This window comes from Sabethes cyaneus, chromosome 3, assembly GCF_943734655.1.
Source record: "Sabethes cyaneus chromosome 3, idSabCyanKW18_F2, whole genome shotgun sequence".
In the NCBI taxonomy this organism is placed as follows: Eukaryota; Metazoa; Arthropoda; class Insecta; order Diptera; family Culicidae; genus Sabethes; species Sabethes cyaneus.
In genome coordinates, this window is record NC_071355.1 from 5838536 (window position 1) to 5861241 (window position 22706).

General features: G+C 37.5%; 1 protein-coding gene across 1 annotated transcript; it reads right to left on the reverse strand.

Moving 5' to 3' along the window:
• Nucleotides 1-1357: 1357 nt before the first annotated feature.
• LOC128744304 (antigen 5 like allergen Cul n 1-like) lies at nt 1358-22255 on the reverse strand. The gene is made up of 5 exons (XM_053841183.1): nt 22177-22255; nt 21818-22084; nt 12728-12999; nt 1729-1973; nt 1358-1607 (listed from the first exon to the last, which is right to left on the reverse strand). The coding sequence occupies exons 1-5, from the start codon at nt 22253-22255 to the stop codon at nt 1358-1360; spliced, it is 1113 nt and encodes a 370-aa protein (XP_053697158.1).
• Between the last annotated feature and the right edge of the window lie 451 nt (nt 22256-22706).

Below are 22706 nucleotides of genomic sequence, written 5' to 3' on the forward strand. Positions count from 1 at the left end.
ATTTACAATACCTGTCTATCTTACCCCCACATATTTCCGTTTCACCCGCAGTACTAAAAAAGTTCACTTTTTTGGACCATTTTTAATACTCAAAATACACATTGAAAAACATTATTTGTTAAATATTTCACAAGCTGTTTTTGAAAACAATATAGTGAACTGAAGTAAACTGTATTTAGGTTTTATAAATCATAAGTTCTCTGTATTATATTAGATGTTCTTCTTAAGCTGTTCGTCTTACCCACAGTTCCCCTACGCTTCAGCAATGCCGGTTTGGGTGACTTCGCAGCCACTTAGCAATCAATTCCCACAGCGGAGCAATGCCGGTGTGGGCGAATCACAGCAAGATCCGTAAACGTCGATATGCAGCACTGAAATTTTCACCGAACGCTCGGCTGTCCAAATTTTGGGCAAATTTTACCGAAGTCGGTGCTTTTATGACGTAGGACTACGTCTTTGTTTACTATACTGGGACTGGGTAGCACTTTGTGAAAACGAAAATAGAAGTGTAACGTTTGAATGCAAGATTTCAAATGGTAATAAATACTAAACTACTGAACGAAACTGAACAATTTATGTGTCGTTGGATAGATAAAATGAACAGCAATTTTATGGAGGGGGTGTGAGAGCAATTTTATGGAGGGCGTAAGAGGGGAGGCTCCTGTACAAATTAAAGACAAATTTCCTCAAAACTCGAGAACTAATCAAGCAAATGGAACCAACTTTGGCATCCAAAATTCTATTCAAATTCTTCGAGTCTATTTGACATTCTCAAACTAATAGCTATGCAGGAATTCGAAAGTTTTGACTGAAATAAGGAATACACAAATTTGGGCGCGATAACGGTATATCCAATGTACTCAGGTCGACTAAATGACTGTATCCCTACAGTATAACGTATCTAAAAAAAGCGTAACTTTTCACAAATTAATCAAGTTATTGCGTAATAAACAGAATCTTCCCAAATTTTAATTAAGTTCTATCTAATTCGGTGAAAATGAATGAAAAGTCACACAAATGCTGTTATACCGGCTATCCTAATCCTAACAACTCTCAATTTGCCACATCAGGTGAACTGATTGCCCACTAGATATGACATGGCATAACGCTTGATTGAAATTTTCGTGCATTAACTCTCAAAATACTGCCATCATTTGGACTTCAAATAGAAAACCTAACCACCAGCTCTTCCGCCGACAATCGGACTCATTGAGCATCAAGACAAAGTGGAACATTTCACAGTAGATCATAAATTCACTCTGGTTTCAGTATCAGTAAAATATCACTTCGTTTTTATTAGCCTACATTTATCATGCCGTCCGCCAGAGCCACCGAATTCCGACTGTCACGCGGTCGCTCAGAGCTCTTTGTCGATGGCATCGCCAATGCCCTCGCACAGTCCCGGGTATTTTTTGCTACAATTGTCACACTTGGAGCACGGTTTGCCTTTCCGGTAGACCGGCTTTCCGAGCACGTTAGTGAACGAGTAGTTGCAGACGTAGTACACGTAGTTACGTTTGTTGTCCGGATTGAAGTACTTGGTCGCGGCGCAGCCCACTCGAGTAATCCGATCGCTCGCCATCAGCGCGAAATGTCCGATATGCACTCTGAAATCAAACCGATATGTAGGTATAGTGAGCGAGAGAAGTGAGTGTCCGTTGTTAATGTCAAATGCTTTGCCCGGGGGCTTATAAAGACGTTGTTCGCGATATTCGCAATACGACTTACCCTTCGCCCACCTTCCGGTAGGAGTCCATTACGGTTTGGTTGGTATCGACGTACTCCTGCCACCATTTGTTAGTCAGATCGGTGATGGCACGCGTCACCTCGACGGTGATGTTGTTCGGTTTGGACTTGCGGGCGATGTTCTGTCCGGCGAAGCGATACTTCTCCGTCGCCCGGCATTCGTCGTGCGAGTACAGACAGGTGCGGGTGTTGTATTCGGCCAGCTTGGCCAGCTCGTCGTTCCATTCCTGTGTGTTTGGCGGGAGGGAGGACGAACAGAAAAGCAAAATATTAATTCATGCTGCGTTTTCGGGTGACAGGTTTTTGAACTGAAGCTGTGTATGCTGCTGGTGGAAAGATTTTAGATTTATATGATGATATTTGACGTTTAGTTAGGTCCACTAAACGTCACTATGGACTATATTTCAGCAGGATTCTTTGCATTCGTATCAAATAAAAATATTTCAATTACGCTAGCATAGGAAAATTTCAAGTATAGAGACTTTCTGCTCGTGAATCATCAATCAACGGATTAGTAATTGATATTCATGGGAATAGATAAAGAGCGCTTGGAAGTAGAGATTTAAATTTCTCATCAGATTATTAATGCATGCAACACAATTATATCTCAAAAGGTATAATCTCGTATACTTGATTAGCTATATGAATATAAATTATTCAATATATATATATATAGTTTCCTTGTGTCAGACTGTAACGCTAGATCCAAGCAAGCTGTTGAATAAAAAATTTTCTAGACTCCAACACGCGTAGGGATGGTAACAATGATTAAAGCAGTGGGTGGGTGAAATAGGCAATTTGATGGGCTGCCACATAATGCAATGTTGATTCCAACAATTCCTACACTCAAAAAAATCAGCACGTCAAGTTTACGTGAAAACATAGGTAATTCTCATCTATCACACCTTTCATGTAACATTCACGTGAATTGATGATAACTCACACTCATACTAACCAGTTTACGTGCGATCCCGGTAAGTTGTATCAATTTTCCCTTTAACTAGTACATGAAGTTCACGTAAGTTGCTGTACAGAAGTTTGCATGATTTTTCACGTGAACGCGACGAGCCGATTTGTTTGAGTGTACGGTTGAACAAAAAATTTGATTTGGAAACAAACGTCAACTATTTGAGATTGATGGAAAATTCTAACCGAGTGTTTTGGTACGTGATAATAATGATAGCCTACGATTTAATCAAGCTATACATAATTATCAGAAGCTGCAAAAATAGCGCATACTCAATATAAAGCGCGAAAACCTAAGTATATCCCATTGAACATCTTTGTACCTACATTTACTCGATATATAAAGGATCAATAATTGCCACGTCCTTGCAATCAGATGAGATTTGGGAAGGAATGTTAGTGTTGTCTTTACTGTTTTAGGGACCGTGTTAACCTCTGCATCCCCGCAAAGATCACAGGAGGGAGTTCTGTTAGTAAGGCAGGTTTCGTTGGATCCGGATTCACCTTGATAAGTGCTGTAACCGTTGGTTTTCTTAAATTTTTATTTGGTTTTATGTTTATTAGAATTCTTAAGTATATAAATATATTCTTAATTTATTCTTTATTAAACCGACCGTCGCGCAACTGCTGAGATAGCTGCTATAATAGAATGTATAAATGTCTGTCTCAAAAGGAAATACAGACATGCTAATAACTGCATTTTCTCTGACAGCCAAGCGGCACTAAAAGCGCTTAAAACTTTTAAGTGTTTCTCAAAAATTGTCTGGAACTGCATTTGTCTCTTACGGCAACTGAACCACGTAAACTCGGTAAACTTGTACTGGGTCCCTGGTCATTGCGGAATAGATGGAAATGAACTTGCAGACGAACTAGCCAGATGTGGTTCTAACTCTCCATTCACAGGTCAGTATTGGCCGTACAATCGCTCAAACAATCAAAAAAATTTATAATGCCGAGTATTAAGTTTACTCAAAAGCTGCTGAGTATTAATAAGAGAGCTCTCAGCGCGTTTACCGGTCTGGTGACAGGACATTGCCCGAGTAAATATCATCTTCGGAATCTCAGTTTCGTGCAAGATGATATTTGCCGCCTGTGTAATGCCGAGCGCGAAACCTCGGAAAACTTTCTTTGCAATTGTGGAGCACTAATAGAACGCAGACTACAGTATCTCAAAGAGGGCCTACTAGAGCCTAGGGAGATCTGGTTTGCGTCGCCGATCAGGATTACAAGGCTTATAGACCAAGTCATCTCTGATTGGCACCTGTCTCGCTCCAGCTACCAGCTTACCACTTCCTCAATAAGTGCTAGGTAAGCCTGAAACGTTTTTCGGTCTTTCGTGATTCGGCCATTCGTGATTCGGCCTTTCGCGATTCGGCCTTCTGTGACTATTGTTGGAATTCGGCCATTCGTGATTCGGTCATTTGTTTTATTTTTCGGCTATTCGGAACCAGCCACATACCACAATTGTTCAAAATAATGGACGCAGTGGTAAGAGTACCCAACAGAAGAGGAGAGCATATTCAAATAGTGTAGTTTTATAGTGATTTAAGCCAGCAGTCAGAGTATGGCTGGGCTTAAGCATAGTGTAGATAGATTTAACTTCAATTACGTAGTCGTGCTAACGTAAGAACTAGAATGACTCTTAAATGCCTCTGGACACTTTACTTTTTGTTCTTACAAAACTTTGGACTCGGCCCCGTAGATGGGTAACTACTTACCCGAAACCGGTCGGCAAAAAGGTAATTTTTATACTTTGTAAGAACAAAAAGAAAAGTGTCCAGAGGCATTGTAGATAGATTGTTACTATTTATAGCAAGTGGAATTCCAAACATCCGGCAGAAGGGAGTGTTGCTATATCGTGCTATAAAGTGATTATTTATTTAAACATTGCATTTATTCGAAAGCAATGCGCGTAATTAGTACACATCTGCGAATCAAGAGATTTGTATCCGTATATTTCGATTGGTAAATAATATACATGTAATGCACTTATAGTATTCATTTTAAAAGTCGGTGTGATGATCTTTTCGAACTGATCAAATACAATAAAGCGTCGTAATATTAGAGTTATTTAATTAAGATAACGGGCTGGTACCGAATGGCCGAAACACAAATGGCCGAATCACGAATGGCCGAAATCCAAATGGCCGAATTCCACCGACAGTCACAGCAGGCCGAATCACGAATGGCCGAATCGCGAAAGGCTGAATCACGAATGGCCGAATCACGAAAGACCGAATCACGAATGGTCGAATCACAAAAGGCCGCATTTTCCCGGAATGCCCAAATCAACAACATTTTTATTGCTCATGTTGTACGACCTTACACATTTTGAATAATTTTTTTCAACTATTTCTCTCCGTGAATTTGAAACATTCCCCTGAAAAACCTTTAAAATTTTTCCCTCTATTGCCTTTTGTTTAATTCACAGCTCTGTGATGATCCGCGTCATTGATAGGTGAAGGAGAAAAGCTTTTCGTAAAATTCTGTATCTTAGTTTCAGACAAACAAGACATACTCTGCGTCTTATTTTTTATTTTGGTAGATAGAGTATAGATGATTGAAGATTCTTTGTTCCACTAAGTGCGAATTATTTACGTTTATTATAGGGTGCAAGGCTTATTGATCATGTCAGTAGCAAAGTCAGTTTCCTAGATGATTCAGGGCGAGACGGCCGCAGACCGCGAGTGTGCGCTGGTGACCCGCTGTCGGAAGCGCCGGCCACTGCGGGGGGGCAACCCCTCCCCCTCAGAAACCACAACTATTTAGGTGCATGCATTTTCCTAGGTTTACTGACTAGTAGGGATTATCCCATAGTGCAATATTTGTGCAGGCTGAAGGCCGTGATTATTTTCGGCCGAATATGACGTTCGGCCATTCGTGTTTCAGCTTTTTGAGATTCGGCCATTCGTGATTCGGCCATTTGTGATTCGGCCGTTCGTGATTCGGCCATTAGATATATTATGCCATTTGTTATTTCGGACATTTGTTTTTCGGTCATTCGTAGGTAACCCAAGATAACAATAAAATCAAAATGAATCGTATCGAATAGTTCTATGAAGATGAAATGTGTTTCTTAAGATTGCTCCTGCATTTTGAATTTTGAAACACGATTGGCTCCGCTTTTAACTTAAAAATTGGACTATACCCTAGACTGGCTCAAATAATAAATTTCGCATCACCAAATATACCAAATATCTTATATACCGTTTTTGTTTTTGTTTAGATTAAACCTAGTTTCGCTCTAGTTCCAATCGAACGGCTGTCAAAACATTTTTTTTTTTATTCAGGTCTAACTTAATTTCGCTCTGGGTTGCACTTTTTAGACGACGGGTTCGCACTGAGTATTTTCACAGTTTCAACCTCGCAATAAGCAACACACTAACAACCCGAAAACGTTTGTTTATGCTCGCGAAAATGTTTGTTTATTTAGTGGTCGGTTGGAATAAACCCAGGTTAAAAAACAAAAACGCTATTATCCAATATAGCCGAATCACTATTTTTGAAAGCTGTCTATCCATTCAGCATAGTCCTGTGCAGGGCCTTTAATTATCACCGAATTTCAAACAAAACAGAAAATCTTTTTTCTTAGCATACATTGTTTTTTATGCCTCTGAGTTTCGTATGTACAACTGCACAGTGATTTTCATCATAGTATACAAGTTCAATATATCGTGAAAATAGAACAGCAGAAAGTGATTTTCAAACCCAGAAGGTGATATTTACTTCAGGAAAAAAACAATTTTAAATGCAGTAAATGAAAAGAAAAATCTTATGTCCAACAGCTGAACGCAATAGATGCTAAATAACAACATAAATTTTTTTTATTGATTTTCACTGCTCAAACGTGAATATCAGTTTGTTACAATATCACAGGGCGCTGATATTCTATATTCTCGTGCATGAAGTTCATGCTTGATGTATATAGTTATTATGTACGTTTGATCAAAGCAAGCAGATTTTCAATGCAAGGTAGACTGATAATCCAGAAGTTTGAACGTTATGCTGATGAATATTAACAGCACTGGTCCTGTGAATGAAAATGAATTGAAGTCCCTGCCTGCAGCCCTCACTTCACAATCGATGTAAGGAATCTATCGAACAATTGTTGGTACAATTCAGGAATCAACGAGAAAGTTAATGGAAAATTCCATTTAATTCCACTATTTTTTTTCTTCTCATTACTATCGAGGTTTTCAGCCTTGGGCTGGTTCATCTCGTGTAATTCTACTACCGTGCCGTATCGAAATCCGTACACCTAAGAGCTAGACAATTTTAAATGGTCAATATAAAATTATGATATTGTAATAAGCAATTCGTCATGTTTTCTTTTGACAGTATAATGCTCATTTTAACGTTATTTGGAATAACAGGAAGCTAAAATTAATCCTAGTTATAAAAAAACCAGATCAAAATGTGCATCTCTTGATTCAAAATCCGTACACTTTTTTATGCCTGATTCAAAATCCGTACACCTGTGACTCAAAATCCGTACACCATGTTAAAAATCAATCAAAGTCCGCATAATTTTGAATCTAAATCCGTGTAAGCTTGATCTAAATGAGTTTAAAGTTTGTGGTTAAATTGGTTTTCTTTATTTGACTAATTGCTTTATAAAATATGCTTTTCTCGATAATTGACGCATTGTATTTTAGTCCTGCTCATCTAAGAGTCGTTCACACGCACAGTAGGAACACTGCAACGAATTAATCTTTTTGTTTTTAAGCCAAATTATGGATAATTGTTCATTTTCGGTCGGAAAGTTAAAATATCAGGTTTGGTACTGATTAAATATTGCCTTTATCCATGGGACCACTCACTTGTAACAAAACCTTGTTTGTGTTAAATGTTCTTACATTCTTTTCCTTATGCCTCAGGAAATATTAGGCTTAGAAACAAACTTTTTTAATATTTTAGAGTAAATTAACTTCACTTATAAACCATATATAACATTTTTTCTTGATTTTTGTTGCAAATTATACGGAAAGCTGAAAAATTGCAGAAAAGACTCCGGTATTTCGAAAGTACCAATTCAATATAGTAGCTCTTATCGTAGTGACCGGAACTTGAACTATCTCGATGGTTTTATTAAAGGATTATCCACCATGTATTATCGTAATTGCCATCTTCCAGTTTATCGACATATATTTAGCTTTAGTTATTTCCATTTTGTTTGGCAAAACATAGAATAGAGTTGGATCACTAAGGATACTGCACAGGTGTACGGATTTAGATTCAACTAGTAAAACTGAATCAAAATCCGTACAGTACTAATTATGATGAATAAATATTATTTCAATGCCATAATGAATGAAATTAAGTTGTAGAACGATAAACACCTTTAGTTCAAATTGAATTTCGGGACTTTAAATAGTAAAATCACTTCAAGTGCGCTTTAGACTTCATTTTATTGAAAGTTATTTTCTTAGCAAATTGCTAACAACACAGCTAATTTAGAGGCAAATCTGATAGGCATAAACGTTTTAATTTTTATTACTTGTATTTGATGGCCTACTACTTATATTTTGACATTGACGTAATGCTAATAAACCACAGGTCTAGGCCTATTATTAATATTTTGCATTTAGACTTTTTAATACATATAATCAAGCAAATTGGATTAGGTGTACGGATTTCGAAGCTGTACGGATTTCGATACCGCATGGTATTCCAAAGAGAACTAAATGAAATCCTATCATTTATCCTTGGTTGCTATTTGCCTTGATAATTCTTTATTGTGCTGTACTACCAACGGCAACACGAGCTGTGCCGCAGTTAGTTTAATTTCAATAAGGCCATTGCAAATCATTTTAAAAGTTTTTGTCACCCCACCCCCCCTCCTTGGAAATTGGCTTGGAAAATCGGGGGGCAAAAAAATATTTTGTAGGACATTAGTTAATTTTTTTTATAAAATCAATTGTCTGTGGGCTCTACAGCCTGAAAAACTTGAAAAATTAGTGTACTAGTTGAGTTAACGCTTCTAGCATGAAATAGAAATGGAAATTCAAATAGCGGAATTTCCGAAAATCGGCTAAAAAAATTTCTTTTGTTTTTGTCTTTTTTTTGTAGATTTTTGCATGGAAATTAACAACGTATATATTAAAAGCAAGAATAGATTTGGTTTTCACGTTTAAACTTAAAATAAAAATGCCTGAAATCCTTTTTTTTTGCTCGATTAAAAAATTCTCTTTGTTTTTTTTTCGCCCTCCCCTTCACTGGCCCAACACCGGAGGGACAAAAACTTTTTAAAATATTTGTAATGGCCTAATCGTCACCTTGAAAAATTGTGTGCCGTGAACAAGTGATAGCAATTGAAATCAAGCTGACACCAAATTAAACGATTGACTGCAAGAAATGCGCAAGAATATGCATTAAAACTAAACCGAATGTTTTGTTTTAATAATTACTGTTGGCCCAATAAACTTTATTGTGATCAGCGGAGAACAACAATCTTTTATATCTTCATATAAGCAGTATTAGTATTAGCAGTTTTAGGGACATCTTTTGCATCTTCATATAAGAATTTGTTCGTTCTTAAAAGAACGGTTTTCGGTAATTGATGAAACTACAGTAATACGTAGCGTAAGTTTTCTTTGGCAGCAAAAGGTGAACGGCTCACTGGTAACCCCAGTCAGCATTTTCATATGTATAATTAGATTGCAAATAAGAGTTACGCACTGTTATGTATTCAACAAAATCGTATTCGACGCGCAAAAGCTGCTTATCAGCAACATTTTGGAGGCGATATACGCACTGAGGAATAATTTTGTGCGACACACTTGCATAGGTATTTCAATACGATAAGATCCGATTAAGCGCGACCAGCCGCATGCGGCTATACGACTTAGTGCTGAAAATCGTATGTTTGTCAGTTACTAGCGTTATAAACGATAGAATATCAACTTGTACGCGCTTTATTAGGCTTTATTTACGAATCCGAATTTGTTAAGAGATATTTTCGACAGTTTTTGTACATTGATATACGAGTTGGTGCTGGCTGGGAACTTTGTTCTTTTGTTCAGACTGAAATTGAAATGCTCCAGTTTATTCAACGTAGATGATGGAATGATGTAAGATGAAAAATAGGCGGGATCGATTCTTGTCGCTTGCTCTGGTATATAACAAGACCTAAGCCGGCGAACAGCATTATTCAAACGCAAGCTGCCAAACATTACAAACGTTACTGCCAACATCTCATCGGCATGTCTGGACGCTGCAAAGGAGGAAACAACAAGGGCAGCGTAAGTCGCGCTCGAATCGTGCACGTTTGCAGTTCCCGGTCGGTCGTATTCATCGGCTGCTGAATAAAGGAAACTATCGAAGCTGGAGCTGGCTGCCGTGATAGAATAATTAGTTGCGGAAGTGCTTGAGTTGGCAGGAAATGCTGATCGCGACAACAAAAAGACAGGAATTATTCCACGTCTTTTGCAGCTGCCCACCTGGACTGGTATTTCATCGTGACTCATTACCATACACGAACGGCTTCGTCGATCGCATAGCTGCTGAGGCTTTCTGGTTGGTCCATTGCAACAAGCCGTGCCTGGTAACCGCAAACCAGGTACTCTAATTTACCGAAAAGAAAATTACGTTGTTTTGATTTTTTGCATAGAAATATTTCTGATCGATTGAAGTAAATATCTCTAAAATTCATTGAAGATTTGTTGCGTTATAGGCGTGCAAAACGTAACAATTGTTCGTTATATGTTGATTTCTTGAACTTCTAAGATGCACCCCAATGTAGAAAACAAAAACGTAGTTCGACATTAAAGTCATGATAATCACTGGCTAAGGTGAATTTGAATATACTTGGCTCGACCCAAGTGGTCTCGATTTTGATTCATTTGACAGAACCATCTCTACTAAGGAAAATTTGAAAAAGTTATGTATAGAACATCTGTAGAATTGGTTATTATCTACAATTTTTCTGAATAAAGAAGCTAGGCTTTATCTTTTGAGGGATTCCACGCCAAGTGACGAAAAAATAACATATTTTTTAATTTATCATTTTTGATTTAGCTGAAACTTTGCATAGCTATTCTCCTTAAAAAATGGTGTCATTTTATCATATCAGGTATTTTTTTAATATGTCGACTGCTTTTTCAAAAGGGCCGAACCAAAAATGGTGCTAATCCATTAAATATTTTATATTGGAAAAATGGTTTATTTGATCGAAATAGTGTCTTCAGCAAAGTTGTAGATAATAAAATTGCCTTTCTAAAAAAATATGTGCACTGTAAAAAAATTTTTCTGCTGAAAAAAAATAAAATAAAACTAAAAAGTTAAATATCTAAAAAAGTACATTTTTAAAAAATTTTGTTTTTCGACATGTTAGTGGTAACACTATACACTACTTTTTCTGAAAGTTTCATTGCTGACGTATGAAGGGCAAATAAGTTATAATATTTTGAAAATTTCATGTTTTTTCATTTTCACTAAAAATAATTTTTTACAGTGTATAACTTTTTTTAAAGTTAAAAATGACAAATTAAAATTGATTTGCGAAACTCCGTGGAATCACTCTTTTGATAGTTATACCGCTATTCGGCTGCTACCCATTTGGTAAACGTATGAACTCGGTAACTAACGGAGTAGCAGCATTGTGGCATCGTAAATACAAAAGTAACAGCCAAGCTTTATTCTGAAAAATCAGAACTAGTTCTACAAATGTCTCATACATAAATTTTTCAAATAATGTTTAGCTGGGACGGGGCTGTCAAATGAAACAAATTTGAGTAAAAGTGATAGAATAATCCCTGGAAACGGGTGAGAAAGAGGACGTCGCCTTTATTATTTTATATATATTATGTCGTATGTTTTAATGTTTTAATTTAATTTATTTCACCATCTTCGACTACCACTTCGACGGTATGACTACCAAAATGATTCGTTTGAACAGATTTTTAGAGATTTATAAAGCCGAGTGATTTGCTGTTTTTGCTCTTTTAGCTGCAGCTCCGCAGCAAAACAGAATACGAGAAAATGGTGTATAGGGCAATTATAGAGTTAACTATTATCTACAATATTGTTGAAGGAAGTATAGTTTTCTTTTTTGTGTTCATGGCGCTGGTTTGGGGCTGCAATCTCATTAGTAATAAGACGTTCGCTTTTTTGGCTACCATCAAGGTAGCAGCCCTTTAGCGCCAACCAACATCAGCGCAGTGCAGCGGGTCTCACTAGCTGACAGCTGTAGACATGACGTTAGTTATCCCCAAAAGTACGGCATCTGAATTAGATGCCAAGATAGCTACCCTGTCTGTGCCGACCTGATTGATTCGTTTGAAATCACTACTTCTTTTTTATCGGATTTGGATGGGATTTCTGCTATCGTAATTTGGAAACAGTTTTATCGATTTGAAGACAGCGTTTGACCGTGTAGAACATCAACTCAATTCCTGTTTGTCCGTTCCATTCTCAAACAAATCGGACATACGATAAGGTAGCAATATGGGTCCATTGATTTTCTCTCTGTACTTCATTGACCCCGTACTTTGTACTTTTACTCTGTACTGCATATATGAGAAATTATATGCAGTTTGCCGTGTCAGAGGTGGATTCGCATTTGAAATTGTTCCTCCTGGTTGGTAAAATCCACCAATATGTTGTATATTGGTTTATAACATCATGTAACTTTCCCATTGTAAATTATTGTTCAACTTTAGATTTATCCAAAACGCTCTAATGGTTGTGCGAATAAATTTTCTTATTTTTGAGTTAGTTTTTCGATCAGAAACGAACTGTTCTTACACGCTTTGAGTAATTCCGGAGAAAATAAATCCTAAACAATTAGCACTGTAAAATGTACCGGTTTCTGGAGAATAATCGATGCGTGAGATTAAATTTAGATAACGCTAGGATAGGGAACTCTTCAACAAAATTCCCAATTTCCCAACCCAAATGGAGCACCACAAGACGAGACACATGTTGACGTCAACACACTTTTTTTCTACGAAAATATTAACGATTGGCTGGCCAGCCAAAGCCGGCATTCACCCGCAAAGTAAAGCCTCGCACTCACCAAAACGGCCATCCGTTCGGCCGAATCGAAACCCTCCATGGAGCCGTTGGCCAGTTCGCTGCGCAAACTGTTGTGCAGATTCATAATCAGTTCCTTCATTTTGTCGTCCATCGGAATCACTTCCGTGTCCGGCGGGCAGGCATCGCCGAAGTCGTCCGTCGCGTTGCACCCGATGTGTGGCCGCCCATTGCTGCAGGTTATCGGATCGCAATAGTCCACCGCAGATAGGGTCAGCCCGAGGCAGGAAACCACCGTCAGCAGCAGTGCCAGTTCTGGAAATGCCAAGAGCCACCCGTTAGTATCAGGATGTCCGAAATCGTCACCCAACAGAGCCACTCACGGTTTGCACGGATTTGCATGTTTATGCACTGGAAGATCGCGGATGACTACACTGGGGAAAATCGAAGGAAACTCGCGGATGCACCGGTTATTCGGGTCACGTGTTTTTCCCGGAAGTTTCGCACTTGATTATAGTTTTTGTACTGAAATTAGTGCGTTGATTGGTTTCGTATTTATAGTCTTCCCACGTTCTACAAGCGTCATTCTAGACTGCGTAAAGCGTAACAATTGTACAGACGATGTTTGCTGCTGGATCCGGTTATTGCTGCATTTAAGTTGAATGCTGCGGTCAAGTATAGTATGATTATTGAGAAAGTTCTCACCATTCAAGTAATTTTAGTGCGCCAGGCGATGACGCGATAATTTCTAAGCGGGCACATTAGTATTCGATTTTGTTTTATGAAGTGAAAGCACGGAATTATATGGAGTAATTCAATATTTATTTAGCCAAAAATGAACCAAGTAAAAGTTACATCAAAATGTCAGTAGAAAAATAATTCAATGAAGTTGCTTGCAACATTGAAATGGAAAACAACGATTACTCATTACTTTAATCGGATGCAAATTGTATTCTATAAATATGTTTCTCGCATGGGAAACATCCGATTGTTTACGCTTTCCGGGGAAGGAATATCATCACCGCTGTTTGCTGTCTGCACCACTAGCTGGGGGGAGCAAAAGTGTTGAAATAAAGTTGCACCTGTCAGATCACTCACTGCGCCGAGTTTGTAATCTTTCATACCTCAGCTCGGCGATACCTGACGCGATGCGATGCATGGATGAGCATTGAACTGAACCCGGCACATGGCAGTACGCGTGGTGCTGCATAAATGCAAAATTTTTAGAGTAAAACACGCGCGGTAACACGGCACAACGTACCCGGCGTCTCGGGGGGTTCGATTGTTAACGTTAATTTGTAATTATAACTATCACAACACCCGTCCAATCAGAGGAGGACCTCTCGTGGGGGGTGGTGGTGAGAGGCCCTCTAGTGGCAGTAATAGAACCGAGTCCGAGGTGAAATGTTCCTATCGGCCGAACATATGCTGATACCACTCGGAGGTATAATTTACAGTTTGCATTTTGAACGGCAATTGTACTGTAGCACAACACCTGTTTGTTTGGACATGGTTTTCATATGATTGTTGTATGCTAATTTGGTCGGTTGAAATGATCGGGTTGGGTGCCACTAGCAGTTGACATGGAAATTTTAATTTAAAACCTATTCGAGCAACGAGAGCAATTATGCTATTTGCGAACAGTGGCGAACGATCGCAGTGGCTAGGAATTCATGGTTTCAAATTTCAACCTAAAACAATTTCCAATACACGTACGTACACGTGATTGGCATTATGATTGGATTACCGGTAGAGGTGTGACTGGGCCAAAACAAGTTTTATATAACGCATTTTCATTCAATTTTCTTAATTAGAATTAAAATTAGTTAACATCAACATTTAGACATTTGAAATCCTTAATTGTATTTCCCATGACATAAATTGGTAATTAAAAACAAAATACAAAAAATATTTGCTTTTCCCGTTCTAGGCGTAGTATAAAATGTTGTTACTCCTGTCAGGCCACGCTAATATTGGTGTCTACAGAAAAAATATTTTACTAAAATATTCGTATTTTTTTCTGAATAAAACATAGTCACTTTGAACTTCCGTGTCAATTTTAAATTGTCTATTTTATATTAACTCTTTCCAGTGGCGAAAGCATCCTGGTATTACATCCGATCGTTGTGGGTTTCTACTTCATGGGGTATGCAAGCATTGCGATTTTGTTAGCGTTGTGTTCGTTTGAGTTTGACGAGATTCAAAATATTTTTTTTTTTACTTACTGGATGAGTCTTTCCCAGCATCCTCCAAAATGCGGTACAGCGCGTTCTCTCAATTATTTGTGGTACGGTCATGGCAGTGCATCTTTTCGCTAGAGTTTGGCGCCAATGTGCTTTGTTGAGTATCTCTGGTAGCATTGTTCTTCGTGTGATGAAGATTATTTGATGACTGAAAAGACGACACTGTTGGTGGATATGATGCAATACAATAAAACCGATAATGGCTGTAGGGAAGCCAAATTGGGCGTTTCGCTTCATCCCCTGCGAATTTGCATACATCATTGTAACATTGCTGTATAACAAATGTTGTGACATTGCTGTATACAAATGTTTAGTCAGCTAGAATCAAAGCAGCGCAACGGAGGTTTATTAGACACGCACTTAGATTTCTACGCTGGTCGGACCGTCGTAACCTTCCTCGTTATGAGGACCGCTGTAAGCTGCTGAAAATCGAAACGTTAAGCAAAAGGAGGGATCTATCTAAAGCCGTCTTTGTCGCCCATTTGTTGAATTCCGAAATTGATGCTCCTGTAATGTTGGCGTTGATAATTTTAAACGTAATGCCTCGACCGCTAAGATTTCTTCGGCTCGGTTTCCACCGCATTCAATACGGACAACACGAACCAGTCCAGGCGACGTGCTCTGTATTTAATGACGTTTACGACCAGTATGACTTTTCTATAACGACGAACGCTTTTAAAGCTAAAATTAGGTCTAATTTAACTTAACCAAGATTTTATGTATCATTTTGTGAATTTGATGTATGTTTAAGTGTATAATACGTTGTGAAATGAAAAAGATAATGGGTTTTTATGCCGATTTGAGAATAGGATACTAAATCTCAACTCAAGTCGGCTTTTCCCATTCACAGTATCGTATCTTCATTTAGACTGAGTGTCAGTTGAAGTAAATAAATAAATAATTAAATAATGCGGTGGTGAACGTTGGATGATGCGTAACACCGGTACCACGCGTGCCATGTCAGAGGCGGCTCTTGATGGCTTGACGATTTCTCAACCAAAGGAACAATGTCTAACCCGAAGCAAAAGGCTGAATTAAGAAATGAGAAATCTCGGCACTTAGGTTAAGATGGACCGACTTTGCTACGAACATTCAAGCAAGTACGGATCGGAATATTCGGCATCTACTTAGGCAACACAACAAGGACGACAAATGTAAACTCGGTACTTGCAACTGCAGCTCGAACAACTTGAACCACACACACTCGGCATCGTAGCTCTGCAGGATACCATATCCCTTCCGCATCTTTACATTAACTTTGCGTAGTCCTACGTTGAATGTGCGGTCGTGTCTTGTACACAACCCTTCTGATTTTTTTTTTCAATTTTCAAGGGATAGTCGTTTAGGGGATTCTATTCACTTTATTCCTAGTCTAACAAGATTTTCTAAGCGAGTCTTCGTAGCGTTTTCTATTAACAAATCGAATAAACTGATTTTGTACAATTTTTGTATCATTACTGTTTTAGTTGGCCTTACGTCTTATGACAAAGCCTGCATAACCTAATTCCCAAACAACAATTCTAAAGCCGCTTGGTTTTGTTTAAATTTAATAAAGGTTTTGTTGCGGCATTAGTCATTACTTTTGGTTTCAATATGATGTTCCGCAATACCAAGATGATACAAGTCAAATACTACATATAACTAACCATAAAAACATAATAAAACTGTTAATCAACCAAACTTATAGTGGTTGCTTATATTACAGTGGACCCCCGTTCGTTTGAACGATTCCTCATGCAAACTAACGGGGTTACTTTTTAATTTGAACAACTGGTAACCCGAAATATGCTGAAACCGCTGTGAACTGGTCGCCCTGCTCTTTGTTATTGTTTTGATGGTTTGTTTTAGTCGGCAGTTGCAAGTGCGAATATTGCATTTTCCGATCGACTTTCTATCTTTATCGTTAGGCAAACGAAATGTGAAACCGATTAAACACGCTAGGTCAGTACAAACAAATCGTGTTTATGTGCATTGTCTGCATAAACAAATGATGTTATGTTGAGAATGACATTTGAACCATTTTTAATTTGCACGTCGCACATAGGAGTATTTGCCCCAAAAAGCTGGCCAAAATTCTAAATTGCTTCTTTCCAGTCGATATTGATAAAACATGATCAGAAATTAAATATTTCCCAACTCTGCATATGAAGTTAAAGAAATTGCCAACTAATCTCCTGTAAAGTTCAATTCGTATCTTTCTCTTATATTTATAAAAAACCGATTAAGAACATAACCATTTATTAGGTGTTGGGATGTGTGTCAGTATGTATGTGAGCTAGTACAGGCGTATGTGTGATGTAAAAGTGTATGTATGTATGTAAATGTGTAGGTGTGTACGTATACGTATAGAAGCATCACATTCTAGTCTTCTGTTTCATAGTCGCTGCATTTCTCATATTCTTCAGTTTGAAATTGATTTGCCTCCAACATCTTCAACGTTTCGGTCGAAAAAGGTTTGCTTTTTTTCTTGGTATCGGCCTTGAGCTACTAAGCAATGGATCCGAATTAAGCAGAAGTCTAATCAAAACATCTCTGTTGCATTGTATTCTTGAAAATTTCCTACCAAAGTTTTACAGTATATTGTTTTTTATTAAGAATAATTTAAACATACATACTATGAGAATAAAAGGAATTTAAAATTAACTAAGCCCATCATGTACTTTCTCGAATCACTCTAGAAGTCGATGGCAAACCCAATAGAAGTCAAATCATATACCTTAATGACCAGAGCCGAATAACTTCCGTTAACCTCCGCGAAAGTGGTCAGTTTACTGACCATCGGACGATAGTCATTAATACGGTACATGTACGGTAACCATAATGAGGGTTCTCCGTAACATTGAATAACATCTTTTTCTCTATAAATGACTTTGAACGAGTGTGTGAAATGATTCAAGGCGAGACAAACGCAAACTGTGACTGTTGCCGGCGACCTGCAAATATGCCTTTCTTACCCCGTTCGAAAGGTGCCGGTCTTACTCCCAAGGCACGTTTTTTAAGAAGACGATTTTTATACATTTAATAATCATATTTCTACTTAAATCTCACTTATGAAAAACAATGCTAGCTAGAATATATAAAATCTTAAAATTTAGTTTGAAACTTCTTCTGAGAAATAAAGCTTAAAACCTACTCGCGAAAAGTTACAACGGGCTGCGCATCAGCGACACTCGCGTTTATTTTGTTTATTATTTTGATATTTTACGATTTATAGTAAGCTCGATCTGTTTTAAAACATCTGAAATAATAAATACAAATATGTTGAGTCTTTAATAACACAATTGATTAATGCATTCTAGTAAAACTCTATGCGTGCTTGTCTTATCCCCTGTGCCGGTCTTACCCGCACGACTCCTACCTTAAAATAATTAAATGTCTAAAAAACGACAAAGCGGAACCATGCGGAAGATTTTTCGATTCCACTATATTCTGTGATGTTTGACCTATCTGATGGTGATTGAAATTTTGCCGGGACATGCTCGGAAGGTTACCAAAACATTGATTAAAGTATTAAGATCTTACCACTATTTTTGGGGTAATTTTCGTAATCACTATTCGTATCGAAGACATTCATTAATTTTATGCAATTATACATGAAAACTATTGAATAACATCCTTCTTTGCTGATAAATACTTACCCATGGTGAATAGACACTATTTCACTCGGATTTTTAGGTTTTTGCACCAACGAGCGGAAGAACGCATTTTAAAAGTGAAAAAATTTACTGCCGAATGGCGTTCTAAATAGGCAGCTTGCTGAGCGAAGAAAAGCATAAATTCAGTTCAAAATCATACTAACGTGACTAGTAGACTATGCTGAGATTACAGATACTACATATAAATAAAAATCATGCATTTCATATTTCGGACTTATGGCCAACTTTTTGGGCCAAATACTCCTATGTGCGTCGTGCAAACCAACGGGGTTCAGATTAAAAAGTGTTCAGATTAAAAATGGTCAAACGAACGGGGGTCCACGGTACCACGATAAAACTAGTTGGCTGCGACTCATCCCTTATAAACTTACTATAAGTGGGGCGTAGCAATACAATATGATATGGCGCGCCAATCAAAATTGTTCTTATTGGGGTGGTTTTCCGATCAGGAGGGCATAACACAATAACATCAAATTTATAGCACATTCTGATATTTATAACACATTGTGTTACAAATCGGAAATAAACTGATCAGGAAGTGAAAACAAAAGTTTCAAGTTTGTAACAGATTCTGATAGTTATAACTCATTGAGTTATATAGGAGCAATATGGCTTTGGTCACTAGTAAAACTGTTACATATCATCACTAGCGTGCCCGGGACACACACTGGAGCACGTGCCAGACCTTTTCTATAAAATTTAACGCAAATTTTATGTGTAATTTCAAATCTGATTTCTTACCAAATTTTACATGCAATACCAGCCTAACTTCAAGTAAAATTTCAAGTTCAATTTTAAATCCTATTTCAAGTCAAATTTCATGTTTATTTTCAATTCATATCAAATCCAATACCATGTCCATTTGACACCCAATTTCAAATGAAATTCAAAGTGAAATTTCGTGTCTAATTTCAAGTGCAACTGCAAATTGCAATCTAAGTCCTATTTTATGTTCAGTTTCAGTGCATCAGAACGAAATAAAGATTACATGTAGCAAATTCTTATATCTACGTCGTTCAATCAATTTTGCATTAGGAAAATTTTGTCGTCCATTCTAGACTTTTTTTGTTTGTTTGGATAACAATTTTGCAAGGATCCGACAACAGCAAGTGTATAAAATTTAAATATAAACTATTGCAGTTACAAATATACTCGATGCAAAATGCCGCTCCTGTTAAGCCATCTTTTATGTATTTTCTGCACTTTATTAGGTTCTAACAACGAATTGAAAGAAACCTTTGTTTTAATAAACAAAACAGTTATTTTGAAATTTTTGTGGAATCTTAAATATGAGCATACTAGATTTTTTTTTCATTAAAAGCTACGACCATAGTATTGTATTAGGATTAAAAAGAAAATCTCTCAAACTTTTATTTTGTTGGTAGACGCTTGGAACAAAACGTAATCGAGCAAACACATTATGAAAAAAATAATTAACGATAAAATAAAATATTTTAGTTTTTTTTCTCGGTTTACATCTTGTTTACAAAATTTAAAAGCAACAAGTGTTTTCTCCAATCCTTTACTAACAAAACCTCGTATAATTGAGAAATATTTTCTTCCACGCATCACTAAACTAATTAGGTTCAATCTTTCCTGTGCACAATAGTCGGAAAATTGCAATTTTTGGCCAAAATTATTTTTTAGTTTCAAATTTATTCTAGGTTATATTTGTTACAAAAGAAATGATTAAAACTTATAAGAACTCATATTTAGGGTGATTTGGGGAAAAATTATCAAATGTGTCCGATATAAATATTTGCATGACAAAAATAAATTTTTTTTCTCGCAGGGACTCTCCCATTTTCTCATTGAAACTCTCTTCAGGTACTAAATAAATTTAGTAACAAAGATAATCAAATTTGTTGAAAGGGTACTTAAAATTTTAAAGGTTTGCTAAAAATATGACAATTTTAAAATTATTTTTTTCGGAAAACGTCAAATTATAGCAAACTTTCAATTCATGTTTTGATACAACATACTTCGAGCTTTCAGACGCACTGTTAGAAACTGCGGCGACAAGAGGCGACAAGAGTTGTTTTTTTGATTAAAGTTTATGAGAATTTCATTTTTATTATAAGTAGCCTATCGCGCACCTCATTGAGTTTAAATTTGTTTTCATTTCATTTTTTGATAGGCTAAGGTATCAGTTTTAAAATGATATATAACAATAATGTTTACACACGCGATAAGTATTTAATTTTTTGACTTTTTTAAAATGACCTATTTTTCAAACTTTTGAAATGGGCAACTTTGACAGCTTATTTTTACATGATATTTTTTTTCTATCAAAATTTTATTCCCGAATCATAAAAATATAGACAATTTACTACAAAACCGCGTTTAAGCATGTGCTAAAATGTGAAATTTTACATTCGGCAATTTTGGCCGCTACTTTATAAGGAGTCCTTCTTATGTGCTGTGGTTGGTTCCTACCAAAATCAGCAATAACATCTATAGAATCAAAACCTGAACTCATTAAAAAAAAGTTTGAGCGGCCAGGTTCACTTCAATTTATTTTTTGGTCTATTTGAAAGCACATCGTGTAACACTGTCAAAACGGTGCAACACTGATAAAACGGATTCGATTTCTTCTTCTTGATCACGGACTCGTACTAAAATAGATCTATTATTATAGACAACCCGAACAGCAAAAACTGACAACCCAAAATAAGCAATCGGTCAAATCATATGAGCATTTAAACTACCTTCATTCAAGAGTAGTTCTGGTACAGTGGTTAAGACGATGGCCTCGTGTGTGGTATGTCGTGATTTCAATTCCGACTGAAAGGGTGCGGTTTTTTGGAATTGAAGAAATGTGTAAAAATCTTTTTCTGTTGCTATTTGTAAATGTTCCCGATAAATAGCTGTAATGTTTTTGACAATAGGCCGAGAAAATGTCGATATAGCAGACAGAGGTAAAGAAGTGTTTGCTATATTTTACCAAAATATTAACAAAATTTGTTGGAAATATCGTAACAAATTTTGATACAAGTTTGTTCAAAACATAACAAACTTTGTTATATTTGTTGCCATCACTGCTAAGCAGTTTTGTTAGAATTTGAGTTATTTTAACCACTTACAGTGGCAGTTGTTAGCAAAAAATCGGTCAAAAAATAACAGGATCAGTTATAATTTTGTTGTGCCCTCCTGATCGGGAGGCTCTTTAAGTTTCCTTTGACACTGCAGCCGGCCATCTTTTTGGAAGGCCGGGCACTTGAAGTTCTGAAGTACTCTGGTATCGCTGTTGGTGCATGCGAAGATTTGCACGACCCACCTGGATGTTGGATGTTGCCAAAAGGGTAGTGGTCGTTCCAATATCACGTACTGCTGCTTTACGAATTCGGTCATGTGTTCGTATTCTAGAAGCGCTAATTGATTGATCAAAACCTGTCTGTTGCGTTGCCACAATCAACTGCGACATTCCGGTTAGTTGCTGGTTGAGCTTGGCTAGGTTTTCGACGTGACCGGTGCATTCATCGACTAGTTTCCGTGTAGACCCTTCAACGATTTGTTTGGATCATTTTCCAAATTGAGGATCTCCCAAGCTCGTTCATAATTGTTATTCTAAAGCGTGTCTAGAACAATCATACCCACAGCATCTCCCTTTTCCAGGTGATACAACTTAACAGCGTCCGTTTCGTGCGATCGTTGCATCATACCCTGAAACATGGCCTAAAAGGATGGTCATGCTTCGTAACGATCTTCATAGGTTGGAAGGGGAGCACGATATGACTGGGTTTAGATGATCACAGGTTGGTTTGGCGGTGGGTCTGGTACGGTCACTGTCGACAGAAATGGTACTAACACGAAGGAATATGGTTGATTTTTCTTTTCGATAGCTTCGATTATTACTTCGATCTTGACCACTTACTTACTTTACCAGCCGAGAGCCGAGGTGGCTCTTGCCGTATCAAGAATTCCTCTCTATTGTACTCGATCCTGGGCTACTCATCGCCAATTAGTTGCGCGTCTCGACACACGCAAGTCGGTTTCAACCTAGTCGAGCCATCTAGCACGTTAGGCCCTTCTATTCCTGGTGCCGCGCCGGTGGGGTTCTTGAAGAGAACGGATTTCACTGCACAGTCTTCCGGCAGCCATGCGACGTGGCCGGCTCACCGTA

Excerpts from the sequence above, each read along its gene's own strand:
- LOC128744304 (XM_053841183.1), bottom strand. The coding sequence starts at position 22,255 with ATGTTTCAGGGTATGATGCAACGATCGCACGAAACGGACGCTGTTAAG. Across the intron at positions 22,085-22,176 it reads GGAAAAGGGAGATGCTGTGG|GGTCTACACGGAAACTAGTC; the intron begins GTATGATTGTTC and ends AAATCGTTGAAG. Across the intron at positions 13,000-21,817 it reads GCACCAACAGCGATACCAGA|AACTGGCACTGCTGCTGACG; the intron begins GTACTTCAGAAC and ends TGGCATTTCCAG.